Raw genomic sequence first — 19297 nt, 5'->3', positions numbered from 1 at the left:
GTTGTTAGCATATGCTTATCTTCTGTTGAAGCCTATATATATATATATATATATATATATATATATATATATATATATATATATATATATATATATACATATATATATATTTAGGTAAATATGTATAAGGTAGAGGGCTTATCTTCTGTTGAAGCCTAAATATATATATATATATGTATAAGGTAGAGGGCATAACGTTTAATCCTAGCAGGATCTTCTGCATAGGCCAACTGAAACAAACAGTACATTATAAGACACTGGACAGACTGAGTACTTTTACCAACATCCTATGCTTCGAAAGATCGAGCCACTCTCAAACGTAAATGATCTGTGCACGTCGTAATGTACTCATTTTCCATAAATATTCACCAAAATGCCGGTCAACTTTCCTTAGGCTGAGTAAAAAAGTAGCACAGACCGGATTGAGCACTCCAACCCTATGCACTGATTCCAAAATGTGACACATTCTCACAGCGGTCAACTTCATTTCTTGAATCTTGAGCAAGTTGAAGTAGGCTAAGCCTCTCAAGATTAAATTTTGAAATATGGCTAATGGGGGCAGTGTGTCGATCCCTTGCCTGGGCTCCTTCTCTGCCTTAGAAAATATATCATTCATGTATTTCTGGTCCTGAACTTCTATAATCGGACGAAATAAACATTATATGCAACTAACGGTAAACCAACTAATAACTTGGGCCTGAACAGTGATTAATATCTGACTAAGTTGACCATAAAGGACTCTGGAGTTTTCAACCTTCCCCAATGGCTCCTAACCCGTCTTTTTATATTGTATTTGTTTCTTAAAAATCTGGTTCTGGCATCTTCTTCAGTTGAATAAAGCCGAAAATATTTTCAATTTACGCAAATCCCTCCATTGCGGCCCTACCACGTCTCCCCATGCATACTAAATTACCTTCTAATGGTTGAAAGCTACGTGTTTCAAAGTTTTGTGACACTGACAAATTGCCGGTATTGTTACACGCAAGTAACGAACAGTAAATAAAAGAACGCACCACCAGCGAGCGTGTTATTATCTCTTTCACAAGGCTATCCCGTGTGACGCAACAAACAGACAAATCGATGAATACTTAACTCCCAGACGCGTGTCCATAGCGACAGATATTGAGCACACAACAATAGGATAAGAGCATGGTGAGTGTTTACAGTGTAACCCTTTAGACGGTCCCAGCAAAGCAAACCAGGATACTTGTGATACTCGGACAAGGACTTCACTTCGATTTGTAAACTCTCTTCCCATCGAATTTATCAAAGGTTGAGAAACATATTTCATATATCAAAGTAAGTTAAAATATATTGCTCTTTTTACAGTATTTAAGTATATTTATAGGCCTATATACGTTCACGTTGATTAAACTTTTAGTTTATATCATTTAAGGGTGTCGACTGCCGTTGTCTGTCATACACTGAGCTACTATATAGTATATAGTACTTCAAAAGATTACACGGCGGTATATTCGATCCAATATACCTCCATAGATACATATAGTAATTGACTTCTTAAGGATAACAATTTTGTTTCACAACTAATTAAGAACTTCCTACCCTCATTTTACCTATACAGGCGGGACTTGATTGTAACCTTTATTATACCAAAATTTACGTCAAATTTGTTTGCCTGTTCGGACAAAAATGATTTCAGATTGGGGACAGGAATGTGTGAGAGTTGAAGTAAACATAAGGTGACGGGTTGTGGTTGGGGGGGGGGGGGAGTGATAGGCTATACAGTAATATTTTATGATAATGAAAATCACAACAATTGAGGCCTTATTTAAACTTGATACTCTCCTTACATAATTGCTCAAAAGAATTATTCTCTTCAGTAAATTTGTATAGGATACATTCCGATGACTCAAAGCATTGGAGGACGATAAGATAAAAAACATGGCAGTGTTTATAGGGTAGATGCTATCAGCAATTCTTTGGCCGTATACCTGGCCCGGAGATGGGGTGCTGGATGGGGGTACAATTAAATCTCTTCATCTGCTTCTCTATGCTCGTGAAACAGACATATTAGAAAAACTATCCTTATCACGGTTCGGAGAGATTCGTATTTCAGTGAGGATGTGAGGGGGCGTGAGGGGGATTATACCAAGTTGGTGAAAGGAAATCATATGTTTAAAGCCTGAAGCAGTTCTTTAAAGGAAAGAAGAAAAGAAACGTTTCGAAGTGAGTTTTAAAGCGAGTCAAAGATTTTGTCTGCCCAAACTCTGAAACGTCTTCCTTCCTGCGAAGAATAACAAATCCGCCAATCTGCAGTTTTTTAATGATATATCCCTAATTTTACTTGTTTTATTGCATTGCTCAATTACATTGCCGTCACAAGGTTTAATTATTATGATATGAATATGAATATAAACATTCAGTCAAACCATCTAACTGACATGCATGTTTATGAAGATATGTTTGCTGATTGACAATTTGTTTTTCTTCTAGAATAAATATATACTTCAAGATGCCTTCGACTGCTGAGGTTCCAGATTACTTACACAAATATCCAAACATGAATAATGTAATGTTAGCCTCGGTGAAGGAAGGGCTTTACCATCCAAGACTACCTACCTTCAGGAGAATGGATATGGACACTGCAGCGCATAAACTACCCGATGAACATTGCAGGACTACAACTAGTATCGGTCCTAGTGAGTATTAATCAATACTTACTATAGCCAATGGATACTTTAACTGACATGATGAGAATGACACATATACATACATATAAACAAATGGGCATTCTTTTCAAAACAGTGAGCTGATGACAAAATTTACAGTACATTCTAGAAATTTTTCAATAGATTTATGATAATTATTATTATAATAATAATAATTATTATTATTATTTTCATTATTTTTATTATGATGATGATGATGATGATCATTATTATTATAAAGGTATAGCTATATTCTTGCATAACTCTTTTCCAGTCTCGGCTCCCCACCCCCCTACCCTCCCCCCTGTTACCTTTCAAACAATTTAGCACAAATCGTTGAAAGAACGTGTGTCATTCTTTTTTCTTTTGTTAAGTTTACTCACTATGCTCTTAAGTTATATGTTTATTGTCATTTTTTTAATCTCTGGATTATTGTTTAATGTACCATGTAAATATCTCTTATACCTCACTGAGGTGATGTGGAGAAATATACTGAAACTGTATTCTACATAGGCCACTATCACATCTTATATGATTTATTTAATTTTATATTTTGGGGGCTATATGCTGTACGGTTGAAAAGCCATTTTTTTCTTGGGAAAAAAAACTTGATCTCCACAACTAACCCCAGCCCCTTATATACATCGAGACTGTATCCATGTTATCATATTAGGGTGAAGTTAAATAGGTTTCATCTTAGAAAGGAATGAATATTCTACGGTTGAAAATTAACTCCGTTGTATTGTATTTTCCTTTCCTTCCAGGGGATTTCAGCAATGCTAACATCACTCATTTCAAACAACCTACCAAACGTTACTCTGGGGAGGTAAGACCAATGTGTTAATTGTTTATCTTAAAATTATGAGTTTCTCGTCTACAGTGCGGGAATTCTCGATCGGTGGGTCAAATCCGCCGGCCCGCGAAAACATTTCAATCCGGTCAGCAAAAGAAAAAGTTGGCCCACATTCACAGTCGTGTGTTATGATCACGTACCGTGTTATTATGTGGACCCTTAAAGGCAGTATAGGCTTCAACACCTATACCCTATACCATACTCATTCTTTAGCCTATCAATGCTTTATATCTGGCTGAACCCAGTGTATTCCTTTTCTTTTCTTATTCTCAATCGATTTTCTTAGTCTACACTTATTCTTTATTCTGGTGCTCTCATTTTTCTTCGTTTAAATGTTGTCCAGGATTGCCCAATTGACGTCACAGTATAATTATGTAAGCTGTGGAAATTGTACATTTATGCATGTTGTTTTCCCTCTCGATAGCATTTCACATTTAGTTAATGAATAATAGATACGGTATGTTTCTCATATTAACATATTTCTTATATCTTATTTTACGTAGAATATAACCGATACCGGAAGATCACTACGAGAAATACTAAAAGAAAACGTCAGGTATGAATTAACTGATATATGAATATTCATAAACTTTATGCTATTGACAACCAATTATCCACGACCTCGCATATATATATATATATATATATATATATATATGTATATATATATATATATATATATATATATATATATATATATATATATCTATATATATATATATATATCTATATCTATATATATATATATATATATATTTATATATATCTATATATATATCTATATATATATATATATATGTATATATATATATATATCTATATATATATCTATATATATCTATATATATATATATATATATTTATATATATCTATATATATATCTATATATATATATATTTATATATATCTATCTATCTATATATATATATATATATATATATATATATATATATATATCTATATCTATATATATATATATATATATATATATATTTATATATATCTATATATATATCTATATATATATATATTTATATATATCTATCTATCTATATATATATATATATATATATATATATATATATATCTATATATATATATATATATATATATATATATATATATATATATATATATATATTGCCTTTTCTCAGCTGTTAATGTTTAATATAACCGATGTTATTTCTATTATTGCCTTTTCCAGTGATTTAAAAATTGATTGGACCAAAGCTAAAGAAATAAGCAGTTCTTCGACTTTAGACAAAAAAGGTAATTTGTTTGTGATTAAAGTAGTTATCATTATAATTGTAGCGGTTAATGGACATGTTATTTAAAGGCATTGAAGACTCGCCCCAAACCGCGTGCTGCCCTCTGAAAAAAAGTAACTTTCCGTTGCTTGCAAGTGAAGTTTTCTTCTTGTCGCTACAACATGGAGACAGTAATGAAACGTGATACCTTATCTTTTATCTAGACCTGAGATGTCCATCGCTGCTATGTACACTGTGTTGTGGGTGTTGACCGTAGCTGCATGCATGTATTGACTGTATACACTAGTGTCTAATTACAGACGGTAGCAAGCTGTGTGTGTATTTTCTGGGATCGATGGTGGTGTCTAACACTTCTGTTACACCTCATACGAAACTAGGTCAGATTACCGGCATCATACGTTTGATGTTTGTGCGCGAGTCTTTTAAAGTTTTGATCGAGATGATCAACGGTTGTTTGAATTGTCCACAGATGAGTGTTTGAGATTAGCAAGTAGAATAAAATCAAACGGAAGGGGAGGGGGAGGGGAGGGGAGGAGGGGGTAGCAAACGTATTGTTTTCGGTAATCGGTTATAACCAGGTGCGTATCCAGGGGGGGGCGTTGGGGGCGCGCGCCCCCCGGGTAAGGAAAAGAGGAGAGAAAAAAAGAGAAGAAAAAAGGGAAAAGGAGGGGGAAAAAAAGAAAAGGAGGAGAGGAAGGAAGGGAAAAGAAAAAGAAAAAAAGAGGGAAAAAGGAGAAAGGAGGGAGTAGAAGATAGCCAAGACCTCGGGAAGAGAAAGAGGAACAGTCATAGTTAAAGCGCTGATTCCTATTATATACACAGGTAGCCAGTGACAGATCAAGGATTACGGAAGGGGTGTGCGCCTCACCCTACCCCTTACATCGACAACTCCATTTTTGACGTTTCCATTTTTCCTCTCTCACTAATGTATCTATATAAATACTATATATGGTCTATCATAACGCGTGTGTGTGTATGGACGCCTTAAACAATTGTAGAATTGTGCTTTATGGAACCAACTGTGGCTGGTCTTGAACTCGACCGAGTCGTCGGGGAACATTTCGGGAAGGGGGCGACTGCCCCCCCCCCCCGAGCAAATTTTCTTTATGACATCGCTAGTAATTTCAAAATAGACAATGCTTAGATGCAACTTACAAGGCCTGGGAAGTGTCATTTCCAGCGATCTGGGAGGCATTTTCGGCCAAAATTTTGTTTGTACGCTTCGCGCCAACCCATGGTGGCGCTTCGCTTAGATAGTTTGCCTACAGGCAATTACTCGCTACACGCCTGTTCGAATTTGTAAAGCAAAGAGCAGATATAACATCATATCAGTGAGCATTGAAATGCATTTTCCACGATGAACAGCCTCAAAAACTGTCTATGTGTGTAGTCAAAGGCGTAGGAGCCCAATTGGATTTGGGGGCTGTAATGACTTGCCCGAAAAAAAAGCCAAAATTTTTCGCGCAAGAAGCGCGCGTTCAACATATCGATGCCAATATCATATAAGCAAACATCGGTCATTATATTGCATGGCATCGTGTACCGCACGGTCCGTCAAAGTTGCACAGTATACCGCCAAATGCTAATGTAAACAACCAAATATCTTATGTAGATGGTGAAAAGCATACAGATCCATTTATGACAAAACTCTCTTTTACAGTAGTAATGTCGGCCAAGCTTAGAACTTTATTTTAATTACCACGGAGATCATTTTTAAGCTATTTATTGCTATTTATTTTTCTTTCAGTAGGTGTCCGAAAAAAATTGGAAAAACTTTGGTTGCGGGGGGGGGGGCTGCAGCCCCCGCCTCCTACGGGACCTACCCCTATGTGTGTAGTGTTCGGTTTCGATATACCTGATATCGGAAATATCTGCTATTTTTCTGTTCCTTCAACCAAGTTTTACAATAGCCATTATAAGAGGTTGCAATATTTCTACACCAATAAATTAACTCTGTCTGAATTTTCGAAAATTTCCTCACCAACATTATTCATCATACTTTCCTCTACTCGTGCAATTTTGACCTGTCAGTTAGGGTTGAAGGAGGTTTTTCTATATTGGTTATCCATAGATTGAATTTTGTGCAACATTATGGGTATGTTTTGAAGTGATTTTATTCACGAGAAATGTGAATTTTCAAATTCTCAACAAATAATGGGCTTAAAACCTTCAAAAGTGGGGCTCTCGGATATTGTGGGCCGTGACGTAGAATCACCTACAAAAGCAATGATCCATAGGACATGCAATGAGGTCGAACATGATGTGTGACTGGTGACAATCTTCAAAAAGGTTATGGATGGAAAAAAAACTTTTGGGAAATACTTGGTTCTCAGGCAAAAGTGTACATCTGGTTGCTCATTTTCAAGCCCGAGAAGTGCCATTTCCGGTGATCTGGGGGGTATCAAAACCAAAAATTTTCTTGTACGCTCCGCGCCAACCGATGGTGGCGCTCCGCTTAGATAGTAATTCGCGCCCCCCGGGTTAGAAAATCCTGGATACGCGCCTGATAACAGTCCAAAAAAGTAACCGTTTAATTGGTTAACAATCAAAATTGACCTTAATTTTTAACGAGAGAGCACAGTGTGTGGTTCACAACTTGGCTCCCATATGCCTCGTAACCGGAAAAACACAAATTTCAGCATGGATGCGTGTGATTGATCTGGTAAAAATGCAGTTGCATCGTTTAAATTCAAGCGATAGGCTACACTGTCTTGGGCATAACGTCTGTGCTCTTGGGTTATCGTGTTTCAACAGTTTAAATGTTTCAAACTTCTAATGTTTGACCAAAAAGAAAATAATGGCCGAATTCTACGAAAATATCAAGTTTTAACTGGAACTGAAACTAAACTCAATGTTGTAATAATACTGCTTAAAATAATCCGCATTTAACATATAGTTTTTTAATGAAAATATGATGAGTTAATATTTAACTTTCATCCTTCAGGCGAACTGAGGTTTACCGGTTATGCTGTCAGATACTTAAAGCCAAGCATAACTGGAACATGGAGGGTGAGTTTTATAATTATGTATGTGTGTATTTTAGATCCTCCTGCAAGCAGAAACTCGCGAAGAAGCCTCATTGGCTTATCAAAGCCGCAAGCTGACCGAAGTCAGTCTCTTAGATTCATATTTAACGTCCATGATTATGAATTGTCAATTGTCAACAACTCTGTAACTGGACGGCATACATTAATCTTGGAGTGACTCGAACTCGGGACCTTATGATTGAAAGGCACCGGCGTTAACCACTGAGCTAACACTCCTTGAGTTAGTACTCCTTGAATTGGTATCACTCCTTTAATAAGTATTTATTATTTAGTCTAAACTATCCATATTTGGGGCCGACATTGATATAAACTTACTTTCACTATCAGTTTATTTCATTTATTGTAATTCATTTTTTCTTTACTTTATCTTCATGTTTTTTCGACCCTTCCCTTACTTTCAAAATCTTTCAAGTCAAGACTGCAAAAACGGGGGAAAAAAAGTTATATGTATTATATTTATATTACACAGTACACATTCAGGCAAGAACCAATGCTAGACCAACATGGACAAAGACCCGTACCAGCTAATATATTGTGAGTATAGCGCCCTCAGTTTCATTTTTGTCTTAGCTGCGTCATGATCCCATGGTTACAGGTGAGGGATGGATCAAGTTGTTGAGTTTTCGCCACCCGACTACGAAAATGGGTGACTTTTCAATTAGAATAATGTACATTTATATCTAACAGTCTAAAATTTCTTGGGGAAGCGTCTAATTGACTTAAAACCATTGAAATACCTGTTATGGTATATATTTCTAGATATATATGGGATCATTGTGTTCAATATATTTATGTTATTTTGTAGGCTATGTTAAAGAGCATGAACAAAATCAAGGTACAGATGGTTCGAAAATAAAGAGGATTGAAATTGATGGAAAATCAAAATTATAAATTAGTTGGTTAATTGTCGAGATTAGTCCGAACGAGCAGTCGGAATGCTTGGGATTCAGCATCACATTTGGTACTCTAGTCTAGAGCAAGTTCAAGCAATCCCAGCATTTCCAGCAATTAACATTCATGTGACAAAGGTAACATATCTGGCGTCACACATGATATGTATATGACAATATTCTGTGAATAGACTCATTCGAATTTCCCTCAATATGCTATCATAAAGTGTAAAGTGCTGTTTCTATTATACAGTGCAAAGTGCTATTATAAAGTGTGCCCGCTTTACCTAGACTCGACCCTGTCAAAACTAAGCGTTCGATTCGGCCTTTGGTCAATGTTCCGTAATATTTCTCTCGGTAGACTAGACTTATTGACAGTCAAAAAATTAAACAATCATTAAAAAAAATTAAACGTTCATTTAAAAAAAAATATTTATATTTTGCATATGATGACTTTTTTGTCGAATTTGACTAATGATGTCATTCTTACATCCTTTCATCTTGTTCTTTTCTTCGTCTCCCTTCCAGTTCCAGATACCGAGATACCTTCCCTCAATACAGCCGAAATATTACTGCCGATGCTTTTCGATAACCGCCAAAACTGTTCCATATTCTCATTAGTACGATATATTTATCTTACAGTATTTTATGTGAGACTCTATGTTGCTCTGCCCAGAATCTAAAACGCTTTTTTTTCAAATCAAACAATGAATATGCATGAGGACATTCTGTTTGCGCGTTTGTAAAGCGTATACGCACGTTTATAAATGAGTTCTCTTACTTTCAAGTTCAGTGTTACGTGTTCCATTTTATTTATTTACGATGTCGTTTAATATATCCATGATGCAGGCGGTGTAAATATCAAAATGTTAGCTTTTAAAAGTTATAATAGTTTTAAGCAGTGCTAGTTTCTTCTGGCTGTGGATGCTTCCAAACTCCCTCCATGGGGACTTCAATGACCACAGGGCCACTCCCCTTCCTGGATTAAACCCTGGACCCCCCCTCCCCGCTATGCATATAACGGTTACGGTTATAACACTGTGATTTATCAAGTGGAAGGAACTCTTGTGAAATTCAACTTTGGCGGATCTTGCATTAACAGCGCTCCGAAATTATATATTTTTTTGTTTCACCATAATAATCATTGGCCTGATAGAAATCACACGGAATTAAAAGAACATAGTTTTTTTTTAAAGAAAACTGTCGGAATAAATCATTTTCAAAATATTATCATGTCTGTGTTAACGACTTCCTAATAGCGGCTGGCCATATGAAAAGGCCAACATTCAAATGGATCAAATCAGATACATAGATACATAACATAAAGTAATACCGGGCCTCAGAGCCACACGCCTACAGAGGAGAATTGCGATTCGAGGGGACTACATTCCTACTCCTGTGGTCAATTTGGGGATCAGGGAACATGTGGTATAAAGAATAATTTATACTCATTTTATCCATATCCTTCAGAAAAAAATTAAGAGCGCAATGTGACATATTTTTTCCTATGGCCAGACCCAGATCCCGCCCCCCCCCACCTCGGAGAGCCATCACAAAAAACAACAGAGGAATATCGTATGGGTTGTCTCAGTTCCGGTTCCGATACCACGTGGTACAAATTCAGTCACACCTAAATTGGCCATACCGTAACACGTATATGTATTGTACGAAAATATGGATTTATTTTAAGATTTCATATAGGGCCTACTGTTTCGACATATCGGGAATCTGGGAAGAACAAGACCACTCCCTAAAGGCCCTGCAGATGCATTTTCATAAAGTATCATGCACCTACTAACCCCCCCCCCCTCCCTCACCCAAGGGCGGCGGAAGCACTTTTAATCTGGGGGGCACCGACATCAAAGGGCACTTTGCAGAAATTCGATTGGACTGATGTAGCCTGATATTTAGTACCCTTTAGTACCCTTTATATCTCTTATTGTATTATCTTATTTGCGTATACACATCACTCCATCCCCCCCCCCCCCCTGAAGGAAAATACTAGCACTACTATACTAGCACTGCAATATCCAATGTGCAAATTGGGAAACAGGGAACAAGTTTTCTATTGAGACAAATGAGGTGAAATCATGCTAGTTGCTAATGTAGGAATCTTCCGAATTAGAGTTTATTTCTTGTTAATATCTTAACAAATTGTTTCCATTCGAAATAGCTTTGAGTTTGACCCACATATATTCATTAAAAGTCAGGGGCGTAGCCAGCATTTGCAAAGTTGTATGTACGACTATCTGAGCGGAGCGCCACCATCAGTTGGCGCGGAGCGTACAAGAAAAATTTTGGTTTTACAAACCCCTCAGATGGCCGGAAGCGGCCCTTCCCGAGTCTTCATTCTGGTTCCCTGGCCTCTTGCTAACTTGAGACACCTTAATTTTTATGTAGAAAAAGGGCACATTTTTAACCCTGAGGAAAAGTGGGGGGCACGTGCCCCCTGTGCCCCCCGGTTCCGCCGCCCTTGCCCTCACCTTTGAAATTCTGAGTTGGATATACTGTAAATAGTACAGGCTTTACTGTAATGTCTAGCACAACATATAACAGCCTACCCCAACAACATGTGCAGCCTATACCGCAACATTTTTTTATCTATGTTTATCCGAATCTTATGATACTTAACTTATATTAGTATTCAAACCTCATATTCACGTTATTGCAAGTTCCTGTTGTTTGCGTTTTGATACAACTGGCCATTAGGCTGTTCTCACGATAATTGGGACGGATAAGTGTCAAGAATTGCCTGATTTTCTGGTTCATGTGCATATTTTTTTCCTTAACTTGTAGGTTGTGGTAGAGATGCTTAAATGAGTGAAATAAATAAAGCTACCAACAGATGACATGATTCCTTAGTTTATTGTTTTGTCTAATTATCAGTGTTTTCTATAAAGGGTTCTCTTAAATGTTGGTGTGACTGCTGAACCCCCAACTCCCTACCCCACCCTCCCCACATCTTTCCCCCAAATAATAGCTAAGACCAACGAATTTCTTCCACCAAAACAACAGAAAGATAAATAAAAATGCCACCCATCACATCACCTCCCGCATCGTTTTTTTTGTTTTTTTTGTGCAAAGTTTCATATAAAACAATTAAAGATTTAGATTATTGCAACTATAAACCACTGCAGTAAAACAAACGCCATCATTTTAAACCAGTACAAAATTATAACCTTTTTCTATTCTCTTCAATAAAAATGTTGAAACACTCTTTTATTACTCAACTGGTGTAAAGTCGCCACCGTGAGGAGACGATGCTGATTGTCCTCCTATAATTGTTCGTATTGTAGAGGGACTACCACGATCGTCGTCAGGCACATGGGTAGGCGGAGCGCCATTTCTACGATCATTCGTTAAACTGGTACCAATGGTAGCGGTATGGAGAGAGTTATTGCAATGGGTGAATGCATTATTATCGTAATCTGGATTAGCAACATCTCCATTACGGTTATTCCCTAATGCGATACTCATTGAGTTAATATTCTGAGCCGATGCGTTCATAGCTGTAACTGCTTCGTCGTAGCTAGGAGGTGGAGACAAGTGTGACGTGTCATGTGTTGCTGAAGTGTGCTGCCACTCTGTAGCTGTGTCGTTTAATTGTAGCTGCTCGTATGTTGGTAATGGAAGTCCATTCTGCGCTTCACCAGAGATCGATGATGGATGGTTTTCCATTAAAATTGTTAGTGAGACAGAAGATGAAATATGGGGCGTCGGTTGTCTAACCGGAGCATTGCGGTTACTTGTCGGTGTTTTATGAAAACATTCTTTAAACTTCTCCCAAAAAACATAAACGATAATAAAAAAGGCAACTCCACAGAAGATATAAATTATAACCGAAGTGGTGTTATAACCTGGTGAAGGAAACAAAAAGTAAGTTAATTTTATCGTAAGAAAACGAGAATTATCCCTTATTTTCCAAAACCGGTTCAGACTTTCCCGGTTCCCTTTACTGACACCGGGCCATATTATATAGCCCCTCACCCGCACCCTCTTAACAGGACTAATTATAGCCGGCCGATTATTCAGTTTTCCATGCGATCCAGTGCTTCCCATAGGAGTACAACGCATGAAAGTTAATAGGTAGATGAGACCATTATAAAGAGAAGATATATGTAGAACAAAACAGCAGTAAACCATGACAAAACAAACTCCACCCCCCCCACCCCTCCCCTCCCCGATTCTAATATGCAAAGTAAACCCTTTTGGTTTGTAAATCGCAAATTGTGTAGAGTTGATTTTGTATGCTATAATACTTATTGACCACGAGGCAGGCGCGTAGCCAGGAATATGCCAAGGGAGGGGCGAAACTGTAAATGCGGCATTGCAAACTATCAGAGCCTCTGTATATAAGGCTCTGCAAACTATCTAAGCGTAGCGCCACCATGATTGGCGCGAAGCGTACAAGAAAATTTTGGCTGAAAATGCCTCCCAGATCGCTGGAAATGGCACTTCCTAGGCCTTGTCAGTTGCATCTTAGCATTTTCTCTTTTGAAAATACTAGTGATATCATAAAAACATTAAAAAATTTTTTTTTAAATATGCTCAAGGAGGGGGCGGCTGCCCCCTTCGCCCCCCCCCTTGGCTACGCGCCTGCCACGAGGTGTCTTGAACATTGTTATTTCAACAGAAGCACATAATTACCATTTTTGCATATTTTTATATTTAGTGACCAAGCTGCTTAATTTAAACACGCAGATAGACAAAGAAAAAGGAAAAACCGAACAAAACTTTGACATGGACTCGTTTTCCCTCTGTATATATACTGAGGTATCATATATATGTAGTGGCAACATGCAGTTTAACTCAATTCTTTATGTAATTTTTTTCCTAGTTCACAAGAAGATTCGTGAGCTGACGTTTTTTTGAAACATGTAGCTGTAACTTCCATGAAAAGCAGTTAAATATGGTTATTTTTACGGCGAGGAAATGTGGAAACTTTAAAACACAGATAAATCTCACCAGAATCTCTTTCTTCGCAAGTTTCTCCCTTCCATCCTTTCTGGCAGATGCAATGAAAGCTACTGCTAGCGACATTTTCACAAAAGAGGGCGCCAGAGTCACAAGGGTTGTACGTTTGGCAATCTAGCACACGGAAATGAAAACGACTGTTGAATGCTTTTACTGGAAACTTTGACACTATCATCCGATAATGTTTTCCAAATCTAAAGAGAGACAATGGGTGCCTAAAAATGTTTTTCTTAATATTATTCGGAGTCCATAATAAGCGTTAAATGCTGCCGTATTAAAATATTATCATTTCAGAGTTGCTTTAATGAACTTATCACTACAGTATTTTTCAACCCCATTAGTATTTATTCTCTATTTTATAGGTATGCTGTACTGGCCCCAAATATGCCAGATTTTCAAATATGGCCACCTTTTGGTCAAAATTCATAAACTATTTTTGTTATCACCCTGGAGGAAACTTACTTCTCTGGGACATTCAAACATCTTTTGTTTTCATTGAGAATGTATGAGAACAATTTGGAGAGTAAAAGACCTCCAGGAAGGTACTTTTTTGAAAACTTCTAGCAATTATAGAGTGCTATAATTTGGGGACTATACAGACTACCTTTAACCATTTTTTTTTTCTCAAGAAGTAAAACAAGGAACTGCTACTGAAATCTGTTGTGTTTTGGCTTCTGCTTGAGATTTGGTAATAAAGATCTGTTATAGAAATATAGAAATCAGTAGTGAAGTAATGTGGGCTTCAAAGCCAAAACGACATTGTTTTCCGTTTCCATAATTTGTCAACACCTCAAGTTTGAAAGCAACTCCATGTCGGTTTGTATATGGATACCCATATGATTAGTACATATTCACTGATGGTCATTAGTACTGCTCCTAGATTTTGACCTTCATTGCTAAAATATAAACTGGTCTTGTGATTTCAAGGGGCAAAAGAGGAAAAAGAAAAAAACGAAATGTATAAAAAGGAAATTGAAATGTAGATGACGGAACAAAAGACATTAACTGAGTCTTTATATGTTACAACCTATGTAACCATCTGCTCTCGTTCCAATAGAATATGGGGCACCAACGCTGACCGCAACGTTCAGTGACTCCCCTCTCCTTCCTTCCTTCCCCCACCCCACCCCCATTAGTCTGCTCCAGAATAAAAACAAAGGATCTAGAGAGTGTACGTTCAACTTGCATACTTCTAGACAATGTAACCATGTGTGAACTGTTACTTGATAAGAATGTGAGGAGAGCTGTTATAAAGTTTTTCCACGTTATTTATGTTTCTAAGTGTACATTTATAATTCCCGAGCTCATAAATTTGCTATAAATGACAATAGAAATATCATGAACTGATCAAGCCTTTCTTCTAAATTACTGAGTGTATATATATAAAGCGGGAGGCTTGGGTTCGCAATTCCACTATATATTAATATATATATATAGTTTGTGTCGGTATTTCACCCCCTTCCTCCCCCCCCCCCCCCCTCCTCACTTTCAACCCGTTCGAAATCGATTGCAAATTTCTGATCTTCTACTTTTACTCATAGTCGCAGATTGTACTTGTACTCAAAAAGAATTAGACAACCGGTCCTTGTTCTGGGGACATTATGCTATGGGGGACAGTATGCTATCGGGGACATTATGTTATTTTACACAAACTATCAAATATTCCAAACAGCTCAGGAAGACTTACATCCATGGTCCAGACATTCTACACCAACATCCTCGTGATGGTTGCAGTTATGTCTACCCAAGCCTGATTTCATACACTGCTGAATGGACGATTCTCTTCCGGTGCAGGTGACGTCATCCAACCAGATCTTAGCCTCGGTGGGAGCATACGTTTCACCGATCGTAAAAACCTCTCGTGCTCCTCTGTGTTAAAGATGAAACAAAAAGCCGTTAATCAATAGTATGCTGTTGATCTGTGGCTGTTAAAACAACAGCCTGTTGATTTGTTGCCGTTAAATAACAGTATACTGTTGATCTGTTACACTAAAGTAAACCAATCTTTGTCCAGTGTCAGTTTTCCGGATGTCTTTATCGTTCCCAAATCTGCTAGATAGACCTAAAAGTGGTCAGGGATGCGATTGCTTATCTTTCATATATCGTCTCACCTGTGGGATTTAACATCAGACATACACTGTCCAAACTTTACCTTCCTCAACGTATATGATAATACTATGGACGGAGCCAACATGGGCAGACTGGGGTACACATAATAGACCGGCTGATTGACGTTGGGGCCTTGAAAACAAGCGGCCTATTTGACGCCTCTGTCGAAACTTGCAATTTTATCGCAGCCAAGGAGAAAAATTGGCACACCTCCTATCCTCGGTACCAGCGACGCAGTGGATCCGACCCGTCCCTGGACCGAGAGAACTTCCATGCAGGAAAGTAGATTTACAGAACGTCGAGCAATTTTGAACATGCTAAAATTTGAGTCACTGATGATGACATTATGAACTTTAAACTGTGTAACCCTCGGTCACTCGGTAAACAACGTTCTATGACTAGTTGCTATACACTACAGTAAAGAGATGCTAGGTATAATTATTGCTTTGTATTTGACGTTTCAATATAACAACTGAAAAGCAGTTGAAGTTCCCAACTTCATATCATACGAAACGAAATACAACAGAAAAATTCCGATTTTGCTTCTTTTTTTTTGAGATCATGCGGTTTTTTTCTTCTTTTTACGTTCTTTTGGACCGTCAGAGTACCCGGAGGCTTATATGCGTTGTAGTGTCCAAAACTGTACGCGCGAAATACTACGCGCAGTGTGTTCATTATATTCCTGGCGAAGAAGTGATTAAATTGAAAGCCAGTAATGATAACATGCTTCTTATACTGACAGGTTTAAGCTAATTCTTTAATAAGACAAAACACAAAAGCTACAGGATTAATACTTTTCAAACAGGGTGTTTCAATAACCTAAAACAACAAAGAGACTTTTGCTCGACAATACACTCTGAAAGACCATCTTTTATAACTTACCGAAACCCAAGCTGTCGGCAAACAACATCTCCGGCAATCGATCTAAAACCATCATCACACACGGTCCCCCACACGCCCGCATAACAGACCTCTATTCTACCCCTATAACTTACACCTACCAGGCGCACTGATGTGTTCCCATCGCAAGTATTCTCTGTGTGGAGCAAAATGAAAGGAGATGAAAGGGTAACTGTTAAATTGTATTTAAAAAAAAAACAGCAAAAAGCATTTGTCCGCTGATTCTTAGAATTTTGGGATAAGGCGGTACATGGGAATAAACTGGGCTGGCAATAGATGGGATGCAATCTAAACAAAAACGGACACTATAGGCTAACTGTATCAAAATCAGACACGCAAGCAGGAGTCCACCTACCCCTACCCCTACCCCCCCTTCCCACTCCCCCACCACTACCACCAATTTTTTCAACCGCACACAGAAACGTTTGCGTACGTTTTGCGGTTAGACCTTCTTTATAGCTTTATTTTATAATGTAAATATGCCTCATAATGAATCCTTTAAATTTTAAATTGTCCTTGTACTATACCAAATGTAGAATATGACCTGTCTGATTTTTCATTTATTTTTTCATTTGTTATATACTTGACTGGTAATGCAAACTTTTAATGTTGCAATGAAAACAGTGTTCTCCAACACATTGAAAGTGGCATCAAATATGTAACAATCTAACGAGAATGTAATTAGGGAACTTTAATGATGTCCCCTCCCCCACCCCCAGCGGGGTTGGAGAGTGTCTGGTCGGACCTTAGGAGAAATTGGCACCGAAACCGTTCTTGAAGTTTTAATATATTTCCTACTAACTTCGTTTGCTGTGAAACTGTGAATACATTATTCTATTTCTGACTGTATCCCTGACCCCACCACACCCTCCCCTCCCATCGTTATCCCTGACCCCACCAAACACCCCACCCCCACCCCACACACACTCATCGATTATACCCGATGTTTCGTATTTGATTCTGTTGGGGTGGGCTACATATTGTTTTCCAGAGGAAGTGCCTCATCACGGGATAAGTCTCAGAGATGTCTTTCTCAATAGTATTGTTTCACGGTCATAGCCTTCTATATCGTATACTCATTTCCCGTGGCCCATATTTGTTTTACTTAATTTCAGATTAATGCAGCATAATCAAGGAAATATTGCCCCACCTTTGTGGAGGTTATACTTTTCGTCAGTGAATAGGCCTCACCGACATTGACCATATACCTGTTAAGTTGAGATCCCCGCGCACCATTACCGTTGATCCAAGCCATATTATGAACAGAGACGAGATGAAGATATTATTAGGAATTATCCGAAAATCCAAACAAAAAGAAGAGACAGGCATCATCGAGGTTCGTCAAACTTTAAGTCACAGAAATAGTTTAAAAATTGCTGAATAATTGGAAGATAAAAATTGTTCACTCTTAATAGTTGCGAAGTCAAGATTTACTTGTCTGAATACAACAATTCCTGTTCGTATCGAAAGGTCTCGAGGTCCTCAAAGTATTTCATACCGTGATAATTTCCAAGCGTCCAAGGTTAAGATTTCAGAATAAATTGTAAGAGAAACTGCATGTTCCCCAGCCAGTTAGAAATGTACCCAGCTGTAAAGAGTATTCGCCGATTTTTTAAGTCTCTAGCAAAAGAAGAAATAACTGCTCACACACAGGGTGGCTTAGAACAATCCCGCACTTGGCTGTAATTAAAACTGATAATTTGCAACGAATTTTCCCAATGTATCTATATGCTGTTCAACTCACTGCTACACCAGTGTGTGTTAATGCACAAGTTTCCACTTGATCAAATGGGTTCACTGCTTACTGATCCTCTGCACCTATACAACAATCTATTGACCAATACCGCTCTCTCTCTATTGTGCATTTCCCTGTATTGTGTTTTAACAAAAGGAGAAAGATTTACTTCAGTGAATTTCTGTCGGCTGGCTGGCCGAACGGGATACGTCATAGTGTCATGACGTAATGTCTATATTTTGACACAGACATCCATTTAGATAGATTTTGATAGTATGCAAAAGTCAGCTGCGGGCTACAGAAAAGACTTTAACAAACAAAAAATTCTCTATTTAGGGGAATACGGAGAAATCTCTAAAGCGACAGTCCCTGAATATTACTTCTGAAGGAAGTAAATTACGTCTGGGTATAAGTTTCAACGTTCTAGGACCGTCTTGTTTTTAATTCCAAAAAGTTCCTGTTGACCGAAACCATAAGTTGATGTAGACTGGTGCTGCATGGTAAGGCGTATATATAACTCTGAACAAACGATATGTTTCATATGCAATGAAAATTGTCTTTTAAGCGTCTGTTTTTTCCTTTAACGACACCAAATAATCGACTACTTATCTTCATTTCCCAAGTGAGCATTTGTTTTGTTGAAAATTATTTAAATGAGAACGCATCATGAATCAGATTCTGTTCAACCATATGTATTAAAAGAACTCGTATAATGTCAGTCACAGATGATTTAAAATATACCACGTGTGCTATGCATGATATATCTCTAACATCAGTCGGAAACTTTTCGTCTAGATAAAACTATTTTTACCTGAATCTTTACCTTTCTATATATAATACCAATAATTGTT

General features: G+C 37.6%; 2 protein-coding genes across 3 annotated transcripts; one reads left to right on the top strand and one right to left on the bottom strand.

Moving 5' to 3' along the window:
- Positions 1 to 1118: 1118 nt before the first annotated feature.
- On the top strand, positions 1119 to 11575 carry LOC139961421 (sperm microtubule inner protein 8-like). 2 transcript variants are annotated; one of them, XM_071960578.1, is made up of 8 exons: positions 1119 to 1272; positions 2455 to 2660; positions 3434 to 3495; positions 4026 to 4078; positions 4728 to 4792; positions 7736 to 7800; positions 8308 to 8372; positions 9257 to 11575. In XM_071960578.1, exons 2-8 carry the CDS (start codon positions 2474 to 2476, stop codon positions 9318 to 9320), a joined length of 561 nt encoding a protein of 186 aa, XP_071816679.1. In that variant the 5' UTR covers positions 1119 to 1272; positions 2455 to 2473; the 3' UTR covers positions 9321 to 11575. The 2 variants fall into 2 exon arrangements, with proteins under 2 accessions (XP_071816679.1, XP_071816671.1); XM_071960570.1 differs by having other exon boundaries at positions 1132 to 1299.
- Positions 9780 to 18489, bottom strand: LOC139961419 (uncharacterized). Its single transcript, XM_071960563.1, has 5 exons — positions 17920 to 18489; positions 16694 to 16847; positions 15390 to 15571; positions 13694 to 13816; positions 9780 to 12585 (listed from the first exon to the last, which is right to left on the bottom strand). Exons 1-5 carry the CDS (start codon positions 18041 to 18043, stop codon positions 11951 to 11953), a joined length of 1218 nt encoding a protein of 405 aa, XP_071816664.1. The 5' UTR covers positions 18044 to 18489; the 3' UTR covers positions 9780 to 11950.
- Between the last annotated feature and the right edge of the window lie 808 nt (positions 18490 to 19297).

Source organism: Apostichopus japonicus, chromosome 3 (genome assembly GCF_037975245.1).
Source record: "Apostichopus japonicus isolate 1M-3 chromosome 3, ASM3797524v1, whole genome shotgun sequence".
In the NCBI taxonomy this organism is placed as follows: domain Eukaryota; kingdom Metazoa; phylum Echinodermata; class Holothuroidea; order Aspidochirotida; family Stichopodidae; genus Apostichopus; species Apostichopus japonicus.
Note: the sequence above shows the minus strand (reverse complement) of the source record. Positions and strands in the feature narration are given on the sequence as shown.